The following is an 11,566-nucleotide window of genomic DNA, read 5'->3' as shown; positions in this document are numbered from 1 at the left end:
CACGCGCCCTCTCAGGTGGTCTGTGTGCGCTATCACGTTCAGCTCAGTGGATCGGCTCAAGTGCATGGCAACGGCCGGAGTCCTCCCGATGCTTTGTTCCCCAGTCATCAGCAACGTGCAGGTCACCAGGACCCTCATTGATGGCGAAGCAGGACTCAACGTCCTGTCCGTCGAGACGTTCGACAACCTCCAAGTGTCGTACGATCAGCTTCAGCCGACCAAGCCCTTCTTAGGAGTCACTGATGTTTCCACTGTTCCAATAGGGCAGGTTCGCCTTCCAGTCACCTTCGGCCAGCGCAACAACTACCGCACCGAGCTCATCGACTTCGACGTCGCCCACATCCGTCTGCCATACGACGCCATCCTCGGGTACCCAGCCCTGGCCAAGTTCATGGCAGTGACTCACCATGGGTACAACGTCCTCAAGATGCCAGGAAGCAGTGGAGTCATCACCGTACCATGTGAAGAAAGGGACGCAGTGTGTTCACTTGAGCGCGCGTTCCAAGCCGCGGCAATCGAAGACCCGGACCACAGGAATGGAAGGCTTCCCGAGGCGACCCTTAAGAAGAAGAAGGTTTCGCCTGGCCTAAGCCATAAGGAGGCAGGCGCCTCCGGAGGTGTTGCGTCAGGATCTGCGCCCAATCAGGGAGCGCCACCCTCTCTCGCATAGGAAGGCGCGCCCGGCGCCCTCCTCAGGTAGGGCTCGGGGGCTCTTTCTTAGAGAGCCACCGACTTTGCCAAGGTCGCAAGGGAGGCGCTCGGGCACCACTTGGAGGGGTGCTTCCAGGCACGTTTCCCTCAGGAAGGTACAAGGCAAGGAAGACCAAACCCTTAGGAGTTCATCGCAAGAAACACCCAGGAGCTACAGGAGTCGAGAGTCATGCACGGCAGCCGCCGTTTGCCCACCGTAGCCCCACATCCAGGCGAGGATGGTGGGCTGCGCGTCTACATCAATGTGTCAGGGCTCAACCGAGCCGCGTCTCAGGAGCGCCTCTGGCCTTCGCGCGTGGGACGTTGCGGGGTCCACCTCACAGCTACGTTCGCATGCCTTTCAGCCTACCGAACGCGGTCGCCGCTCATCAGCGCTTGCTGAGGAGCATTCTGGAGGCTCAGGAGGTCAGGCATCATGCGGTCCTGGCGGAGATGGAGATGGCCCTCGGAGACCCACCTGCGCCCCCGGAGCCTCCTGAGGCTCCTGGGCCTGGGGACCCGTGAGGGTCGACGTCTTCATCGTGCATCGCCCGCTTCTTCAGCATCACTTCATCTTCAACGACACCAGGTGACATCTTTCTAAGTTCCGTTTTTAGCTGGGAGCGCCCACAGAGCTGCATCATTCCCAGGTCGCGTGGGTCCGTCCCTGCGGCATGTATCCGTTTTGCTTATGCTCTTTACTTACCTTGTTGGGGCGCCCCTCGGGCTGCATCATCCCCGAGCTGCTCGGGCCTGGCCCGGCGGCGTTTGCTTTTCTCGCGTCTATTTAAATGAATTTCCTCCTACGTGCTTAACATACCTGACCTAATCGCCTGCTCGATTGACGCCTACCAATGGAGCCGCTCGCTCTGGCACGGCATTTGTGCACGGGTCCGTCCCTGCAACGCCGATAAACCTGAGTGGTCGAACTCTGGCCGCGGCAGCCCCGCAAGGCGCCACCTCAATAGGCCCTCAGTGCCCCAATCACTTCCCCTAAGCGACCAAAGGTAAGCTGGCAACCGTAACGACAGGTCTTGCTTCTCTTCATGATTGGTGTGCAGGACCTACTCCAGGAGCAATGCTGGGGACGTCGCGAGCTGTCTCTCCCTCTCTCCAGCACGGACCGCTTGCATGTTAAAAGGGGGGCGCCTGAGCATCGCGACTCATGGGCTCCTACTGGCTCTCCATCCCTCACCCACTGGCCTTGACCCACGGCATCGCGACCTGTCATACCAGCGGCGGCTGAGCTCGCTCGAGGGCCGGGACCTGAGGATGTAGAGCATTAAGGAAAATGCGGGGAAGTGGGAAGAAGCTCGCGAGGACCTAACCCAGCAGCGCCTCAGCTGCCACCACTCGGGTCGGGCGCTTCATCGAGGAACTACACCAAACTCAAGAGATAAGTCACGCCCTTACAGGAGTTGGATCAACGCAGCGCCAAACCCTCGCCCAGTGCGGCTCTGTCATGGCGATGTTGCCTTCCTTTCTCGCCCAACGAGGGCTGCTTGAGCGCTAAAGGGGACCTCCCGAGCATCGCGACTCGGGGGCTCTTACCAGACCTCGGGCCGCTCACCTCCTGGCCTTGACCACGGCATCGCGACCTGGCATACCAGCGACGGCTGAAGCCTGCCTGGGGACTGGGACCTGTCAGCGTAGAGCGCCAAGTCCTCGTGAGGATAGAAAGGGGGAGCCGAGCCGAGACAGGACAAGCACCTTGCATTGATTCATATTAAGATATAATGTTCACAAAAGACATGGCAGACGCCTTACATGCCCCCACGGGGTGTTGCTTCGATTCCTCGCAGGGAACAGAAGTACTAATCCTAAGGAACGCTAATCGCCCGCACCTCCACAAGGGACGCCATCATCAATAGTGGGCTGCCCAACACCGGCGCCAACCCCATCCAGATCAATGGCGTCGGCGGTTGGACGCAGCTGCCCCGCTCCGAGCACGGCGCGAGCTCGGGGGCTCGTAGCTATCATCGCTCGTCTCCGGAGTCACGAGGAGCTCGGGGGAGCCGCTGGATTCCCCAGCTCCTCCGCTGCTGCCTGAGGAGCTGCTGGAGGGCCGATGGGCAGGCCAGGTCCTCGCCGGTTCGTTGCCCCTGCCGCTCTCCCTGGGGCAGCACTCCAGCCGGCGTCCTTCAGCATCAAAGACCTTGAAGAACATCAGGGAGGCGCCGTCATATTCAAGATGAATTATGAGGGCACCTACCGTCCGGCAGACCCGGGCGATTTCGCCCCAGCCCCGGGTCATGAAGACCTTGCCCGGAGCGACGACCGCGACCTCCGCTCCGGTCGCAAGGGTACTGTAGTCGGCGTGCTGCAGCCATAGCTCCAGAGCCCCACTCGGCGGCATCTCAAAGGCGAAGGAGGGAGGAAGGCGAATCCAAGAGCTCGGAGGCATGGCGGCGTGGAGCACGAGCTCGCAAGAGGAGCGCTCGGCGTGGACTCCAGGAGGAACTACACGCACCATTGTGACTCGCCGGCGTCGACGGCGGCACCGTCGGTGTCGCTCGACGCCTTCTCCCCCAGGACCCACGACGCGGGCGTACAAGGGTAGCGGATACCCAGGAGACGGCCGCTCATACCAGGGCCTCGGTGCCTCCTGCTGAGCACCCTCATCTCGGTGGCAGAGGACCAGCCGCTTCTTCGGCGGAAGTGGGTCAGGACCCTCTCGGGGGGCCTTTCCCTTCTCTTCTGCAGAAAACCGGCGGATTTGTGCCATTGACGTAAGGAGAAGCAAGAACAAGGAAGAAGAAGGAAAGGTGCAGTAGCAAGGGATGGACTGAAGGGGCTCGCGCAGCCCCGTACTTATAGCCGGAGGAGGCCAACCGCCGAGCACCATGATCGCATGTAATCATGACCAGTTTCTCTGCATGCAGGGACTTGTCAAGTCGTGCGGTCACCGAGGAATCGTGGGGAAGCGCAGACGCCCACGACCAATCAATCACCACGCGGCGCCCTAGGCTGCAGGCTATTGGGGCCCGCGGCACTTCGCGCTTGCCTCTTTGCTTCCCTGCCAGGCCAAGCCCGGGCGCGCCTTGGGCTCGGGGGCTACTATCGGCGTTCTGGGAACGAGGTCCCCAGACTTGCCTGCCTGCGGCCTGCGGCGTGGCCCAAGTGGGGGCCCAGCACGGCCCATCTTCATCGGCTCAAGCTCAAGACCCTCGCGAGGGGCCAAGCCTCGTGGGGCGGACGACAGGAAGCTTCCTCAGGGGCAGTCTCATCAGGCAGGCTAGCGAGGAGGCGGAGAGATCAAGGCAGGGGTACCTCGCGAGGAGCTCGTGACGCAAGCCATGACGATCGAGACCAGGCAGGCGCCGGCCTGCGCAGTGTCCTTGTTTCCCCTTTGGTGCAAAGGGGGCAAGCACAGGCCAAGGCATCGGGCAAAGGTTACCATTCCGGTGCAACGAGAGCAAGACCAACAGAGCGGCAGGACGGAGGTCACCGTGGAGCCCAAGACAGCGTCACCACCAGTGCTTTTGGTAGCCGAAGACCACCTTTGGTCAGGATAACTTGTACTAGATGTTCCCCTTCAAAATGGCCAATTGTTGGCGCCCTTCCCGCTCATTATTTGGGGAGAGGCCCAAGGCCTCTATAAATAGAGCTAGCCACCGCAGAGAGAAAAAGAGAGAGAAAAAGGGAGAGACATCAAGTGATGGTGAGACATCGAGACATCTAGAGAAAGAGAGTCATGGGGGATCGACACACCTAGACATCTAGAAATCTGATAGAGCCCTAGCAGAGAGAGAGGGAGGCTACCGAACTTATCCAAGCAATTCATCGCACCAGCTCAAGAACACCTCTCGCGAGGCTGTTCTTCCCTTGTACTGTTCATCATCAGCCCCTGAGGCAATCCACCACACCACACACTGGAGTAGGGTATTACACCACAACAGTGGCCCGAATCAGTATAAACCTCGTGTCCTTTGTGTTGTTCGAGCTTAGATCACGCGAGGAGATTGGACGTAGATCGGTAGGGGAGAGATCTCCGCGCGCACCCCAGTGTTCGAACCTTAAGGGTCTGCTGGAACCCGAAATCCGACAGCTCCGTCCTATCACGCGTGTGGCCTGTCAGGCCTCTACAGCTTCCGGGCGCCACGTGGCGTCCGCGCGAAGTTCAAAAGATGACCCCAAGATTCGACGGACTCTTCGGTTTCCCGCCCCTGCCGGGGTGCCGCGATCTGGCTCCCGGAAGCCGGCACACAGTGGGTGTTGCCGGACCCGGCGGCCGCGAAATACACCTTCTCAAGGGGGGGAAACTGCGAAGGCCCTCCCTTCTGAAGACGGTGGACCTTCACAGCTTCGGGGACTACTATCGGGGGGATGAACCCCAGGCAGGCAACGGAACCCGGATCCTTCTCAAAAACAATGGGGCCAGCAACGCCCCTCGAACCGGCTCACGCTTGGTCGGGTCGCTCGACCCGGCCGAACTCTGCAACTCGGTCGAACTCCTCGACTCGGCCCCAACAACCAGCTCAAGACAGCCGAACCCAGCACGTCAAGACTTCGCCAACAAGCCAACTCCACCCTTGGCGTGTTCCTCAACCCGTCCATGGGTCAGCTCCTGTCCCATCCCAGCCGTACGATGGGACGAGTCTCCACCTACCGATGACCGAGGCAACAGTGCCCCGCCCATGCCTCTGGTCAGCCGGAGCGTGGCAACAGTGCCCCACCTACCCGCTGACCAGGGCCGGTGTGGCAATAGTGCAACCACCATCACTAATGACGCCAGCAAGCGGCAACCTGACGGAGCACCACTGTAGCCGACTCAACCCGGCCACTCCCTGACGATCAACAAGATGGCCAACAGTGCCCCCGTACCCGGCGGGCCCCATGCCCGAAGAACCCGGCGAGCCCGGACCCCCGGCGGGTCCCAGCGCCGGCTTCCCGAACAATGACAACCCGGCCCCACGGCCTTGTAACATTACCATTATACCCCTGGGGGTTGACCTATAAAACCCCCAGGAGGCCTCGATGCACGGGGGTGAAGAAACCGATCAGTAGAACACACACACACACACAGAGGGAGCAGCCTAAGCCTTGGCCAGCCTTCCTTCTTCCCCGACACAACTCAAGGAGCAACTCTGTACTGATACATATCAACCCCACTCGGCGGGACTAGGGGTATTATCTCTCCGGAGAGCCCTAAACCTGGGTATGTCTTGCGTCCCGCGCTCGCTCATGCCGACCTCGTCTCTGGAGCCCACCAGTGCCCTTGAGCCTCCTCCTATCTTTAGCCATCCCTTGGCATCTGTCGTGCGCCCACCACGACATTCTCCTACTGGTTCGATAACCTTGGTCTCATCACTGAGGGAAATACCTACTGCTTCTTGTGCTGCATCATCCCTTCCTCTTTGGGGAAATACCGACGTAGTTCTAGCAGACATCAATGTCCATTTTGCATCATGTTTTCCTAGTATTATTTATAATGTTTTTTGTCATTATTTCACTTTATGATGCAATTCTAATTCATTTTCTCTCTTCATTTGCCAGATCTACATGGGGAATTTACCGGCAGCTGGAATTCTGGACCTAAAAGAGCTACAACAAAGATAGCTATTATACGGAGCTCAAAAGGACCTGAAACTTCACGGAGATTTTTTATTGAATATAAACAATATTGGAACGACGAAATACCAGAGAGGGCCACCTGCTGCCCACAAGGCATCAAGGCATGCCATACCCCCCCCCTAGGCGCACCCGGATGCCTTGTAGGGCCCACAGCTGGCCTCCAGCCCCCTCCTTCTGCTATATGAAGCCAATTTCCCTAGAAAAAATAAAAGAAGACTTTCAGGATGAAGCGCCTCCGTCTCGAGGCGGGACCTGGGCAGGAACACTTTTGCTCTCCAGCGGAGTAATTGCGCCGGGGATACTTCCCTCCTAGAGGGGGAAATCGAAGCCATCAACATCAACAACGATCCTCTCATCATGGGAGGACCAATCTTCATCAACATCTTCACTAGCGTCATCTCACCCTAGTTCATCTCTTGTATTAAATCTTTGTCCCAAATCCTCAGATTGGTACTTGTGGTTGCTAGTATTGTTGATTACATCTTGTAGTTGATGCTAGTTGTTTTATTTGGTGGAAGATTATATGTTCATATCCTTAAGCATATTCAATACATCTCTGATATTGAACATGAATAAGACTTGTGAGTAGTTACTTTTGTTCTTGAGGACATGGGGGAAGTCTTGTTATAAGTAATCATGTGAAGTTGGTATCCATTCTATATTTTGATGATATGTGTGTTGTTATTTCTTTAGTGGTGTCATGTGAACGTCGACTACATGGCACTCCACCATACTTGGTCCTAAGAGAAGGCATTGGGGAGTAATAAGTAGATGATGAGTTGCGAGCGTCACAGAAGTTTAAAACCTAGTTTATGTGTTATTCTGTAAGGGGCTGATTTGGATCCATATGTTTCATGCTATCATTAGATTTATCTTAATTCTTCTTTCGTAGTTGAGGATTCTTGCGAGAGGGGGTAATCATAAGAGGGTTGTTTCTTAAAGTAAGAACAACACCCTAGCACCGGTCCACCCACATATCAAATTATCAAAGTAACGAACGTGAATCAACTATACATGATGAGCGTGACTAGATGACAATTCCCATGTGTCCTCGGGAAAACTTTGCTTACTATAAGAGAACTTTCCGGCTTGTCCTTTGCTATCAAAAGGATTGGCCACCTTGTTGCACCTTTGCTACTACTATTACTTGCTACTTGTTATGAATTGCCTTGCTATAAAACTATGTGTTACCGGTTCTTTCAGTACTTGCAGAGAATACCTTGCTGAAAATTACTTGTCATTTCCTTCTGCTCCTGGTTGGGTTCGACGCTCTTACTTATCGACAGGACTATGATTGATCCCCTATACTTGTGGGTCATCAGGAGGGCCAAGGTCGAAAGTAGGACAAGCAAACATACACCCACTACACAACCTACAGCTATGAGCAAGACCAAAGCCTAGTAACTAAGAGGAGGAAAAAGGTTATGAGTGTTCGGCCACTCTAGCTAGTACCCTGACCACTACATGTCACACCCCGACCACCACCTTTGTAACACTTGAGCACTTGTACTCTCCGGATTATATCAATACCAACAGAATATAGGGTTTTACGCTAACATGGTGGCTCGAACCTGTATAAAATCCATTGTGTCCTTGATTCTTGTCGAACTCATAAATACTGTGTATTCTTGATCCCTGGTGTCTGGAGAACACACTCCGACAGTAAGGATTGGTGATGTGCATGTGTATGCATTTGAAGTGCCAAGAACATAGTTGAATTGGATACTAGTTAATAGTGCATATTAAATGAACATATAAACAACCTTTTGTTTTCTCCAACATTCATTATATTTGAATGTATTTTATTTCATAAGCTCTAAATAAACAAGAAATGATGAGTCATGTCATGATTTTATATTTTTCCTTCTCTTTAGTAGTCTATGTTCCTTGACAAGGACAATAAGTACTAGGTCGTTATGTTCGGACTCTAATAATATGGAGTTGTCACCATGTTCTTCATGGCACTGGCTATGTGTTTAACATGACTATCAAGTAATAATAGATCTAAGAGGAACCCCTCAATAAGGACAGAGAACAAGCACCACATATTTTTGTGTTAACCCAATATATGCCAATGATTTTAGTAACAACAGCAATAGCCAAATTAGCACATTTCTATTCACCATGTGGAGTTACTTTAAGCGGTGATGAAGCAAGTTACTCCTAGTACGAGAGAATTTTTTGGCACTAGTGTACTGTCAAAAACGCTCATATATTACGGGATGGAGGGAGTATTTTTTAACCTTTTTTATGAAAATGAATTATTTTGTGTTGAAAAACAACATTATGCTTAGAAAATGAAGTTTTGGGATACCATGGATTGTATTTTGATGGGTTAGCCCACTGAATTTCTTGAGGGTGTACAATATAACACGCATAACAGAAGAAAAGAAAAAGCCCAATGCACAACGAAAAAGGACTAAACGGCAAGGCAAAGTGCGTCGTCTACTTCTAGCATACAACCTTGTTACCAAAACGTAAGACTTTTTTTGGTTTTGCATAGGGCATAAAAAAACATCTTACATAATTATTATCGAGGGAGTACATTATTTTCAGAATTTCTTAGCCGTGATGCATACAGCATCGGTACTTTGTAAAATCAAGGGCCCCGATAAATCTCGAACATCCGGATTTAAGCATGTCATTCCGAACGTTTTTTCATGGCAAGTTTAGTTGACCCGAGGTGGCAAATTTAGTTGTTAAAACATGGCAACTTTGTCCCAGTTCGGTTTTTTTTTCAGAAAATTGTTATGTCTGCCAACCTCGCGTGAACTAAAATTGTCATGAAAAATGTTCGGATTGCCATGCTTTAAAATTCAAACATTCAGGATTTATCATTTCCAAAAGTCAATCATCAATACGCTGCATATATTCCAAAAAAAATCCACTACGCGTCTTTTTTTTGGAATTGTTTGGATTGCGTTTGTGGCAGAGATGGACGCGGAAACAATATTTACCATGGTTCACAAACATGCAACGCGCATTCATTCCAATTTTGTTAACGCCGAAACCAAAAGTAATTGGTACTCGTAAGAGCCTCTCCCGATCCGAGCCCAAACCCACGCGGTTGAGAGAGCCCTATATATAAGACGGGCTTAAACCCTCTCCCCCAATCCACCAGAGCCCCAAACCCCACACCTAGCTCGATCGATCACCATGGGTCAAGCCGTCTCCGCCGCTTCTTCCCCCTTCCGCCGCAAATCGCAGCCGCCGCCGGTTCCTCAGGCTACCGCCCCTCCAGCAGCAAACGACCACGACACGGAGCTCGTCCGCATCTTCCGCCGCTACGACACCGACGGGGACGGCCGCATCTCGGCCGCGGAGATACGCGAGATTTGGGGCTGCACGGACGCGGAGGCGCAGGAGATGGTCGCCCAGGCGGACAGCGACGGGGACGGGTTGATCAGCATCGAGGAGCTCGCGGCGCTGCTGAAGGGCGGGGGCTCGGAGGACTTGCCGGCGGCGTTCGCGAAGTTTGACGAGAACGGCGACGGGGTGATCACCCCCGATGAGCTGCGCCGAGCGTTTCTCCAGCCGCTGCTCGGCCAGGAGAAGCACACGATTGAGGAGTGCTCCAGGATGATCGCGGCGTTTGACCAAGACGGCGACGGCGTCCTCTCCTTCGACGAGTTCAAGGCCATGATGGCGCCCAAGAGCGCGTGATCCGTTCGCACTGCGATCTGTCTATGCTTCTCCTTCGTTCATCGATGCGCGTAGTTACCGGCAAGTGTAAAGTGGGACCAGTTTTTTACGTTACAAGTTGTAATGGGATTAGTTTTTTTTTTTGAGGGAAAAGCCTTATGGCATTTTATTCAATTTGGGAAAGTGTTACATCAAAGATTACATGAGGTAATAAGAAAGAAGGCATCTAATCTAACCACTCTTCACATATTTTTGAATCATAGCATCGCCTAGCTAGAAAGTGTGCGACTCTGTTTGCTTCTCTCGGACAATGAGCAAAAGAAATATTCGGGATGTCATGGGCGAGATGAAAACAATCAGCAAGGGTAGCTGAGTAAGGGCTCCAAATTTCTATCTCTCCATTACATGCATGTACCAGTTCTTCACAGTTTGATTCTATTTTAACATTCCTGCACCCCACTGCATAAACCAGCCGTAGCCCCAAGCGAAGAGCAATTGCTTCAGCTGATTGTGCACTGAGAGTGTTATCTATAAGCTCTGAGACCCCGGCAATCGCTTCTCCACGGCAATTACGAAGAACAACAGCTGCAGCCCCACTCCCGTCCTCGAAGAAGGAGGCGTCCACATTCAGTTTGTACGACCCAGGAGCTGGACGTTGCCATCGAGCTTCAGAAGTTATCGCAGCTGGACGTGTCGCGTGATTTGAAGTTATAGCTTGGATAGCAAACGAGGAACTTGGTGCAGGTTTGACATTCACCCCCTTTACAGCTTCACGGCGTTCCCACCAGATGTACCATGCGCCAGCGGCAACCGTTTCCTGGAGCCCCAGTTGTCCCAAGACAGGAGATTTTTTCACCGGATTTCTGAGTAACTCCTCCATTACCACTGAGCCCGAGCGATCAATGCGAATAGCTGCATCTATTATCTCATCCAAACCCAAGGACTTCCAAACCTGACGTGCACGAACACAAGTGAAAGCCAAATGACGAATATCCTCTGGTCCTTGGTGACATATAGGACATGAAGGTGAGACTTTGATATGTCTACTTTGCAATACTCATATAGGACATGAAGGTGAGACTTTGTAATGGGATTAGTTTGTTTTTGGCTAGAACTTGAGAGGATGATCCGGGAATTTAGTTCCACCAAATGTTTCGATGTGATTTCCCTATGCAAACTCACCTAGTGATATTCATATTGATCAATCTTGTTCCAAGGAAGTTATCTTATACGATCGACCGCATTAGGAAGACATGAATCCGAGAAGCAGAGGCTTTAGCACTAACACATTTTTTTTCTTCCTGATTTTCTCGAATGCGAAGTAGCGGCGACAACTTAGATCTAGAGTACGGATAGTAGCGTGATCATGATGTTTGGCACCGGCCGTGCTCCTCCCTTTCGTCAACTGCTCGTCCCCTTCATCTCCGTCTCCGGCACCGACAGGTTGTGGCCTATCGGCGGGCATGTGCAGGACACGCATGTGACACCGTGGACTCGTGATGTTCTTTTGCTAGTTCATGGATGGGGCACGAAGGTGAGAACCTACACTACTGAAGTATGCAAAATGCACACGATGATTTGCTCATGTTCGTGCCGCATGGTTACGTAATACCCTACTCCTGCTTTTTGTGTATTTATGTGGGTGGATTAAGAGCTACAG

At 52.7% G+C, this 11,566-nt stretch overlaps 1 protein-coding gene across 1 annotated transcript; it reads left to right on the top strand.

Annotated features, from left to right (window-relative positions):
- Positions 1 to 9,394: 9,394 nt before the first annotated feature.
- LOC125512502 (putative calcium-binding protein CML20) lies at positions 9,395 to 10,118 on the top strand. Its single transcript, XM_048677599.2, has one exon. The coding sequence runs from the start codon at positions 9,421 to 9,423 to the stop codon at positions 9,925 to 9,927; it is 507 nt and encodes a 168-aa protein (XP_048533556.1). The 5' UTR covers positions 9,395 to 9,420; the 3' UTR covers positions 9,928 to 10,118.
- Positions 10,119 to 11,566: the final 1,448 nt, after the last annotated feature.

Source organism: Triticum urartu, chromosome 6A (genome assembly GCF_056163025.1).
Source record: "Triticum urartu cultivar PI428250 chromosome 6A, HENAU_Tu73, whole genome shotgun sequence".
NCBI lineage: Eukaryota > Viridiplantae > Streptophyta > Magnoliopsida > Poales > Poaceae > Triticum > Triticum urartu.
The sequence above is the reverse complement of the archived record's forward strand: the minus strand, read 5'-3'. Positions and strand labels throughout refer to the sequence as shown.

Bases quoted from the DNA above. Each gene is read 5' to 3' on its own strand.
- LOC125512502 (XM_048677599.2), top strand. From the start codon at position 9,421: ATGGGTCAAGCCGTCTCCGCCGCTTCTTCCCCCTTCCGCCGCAAATCG.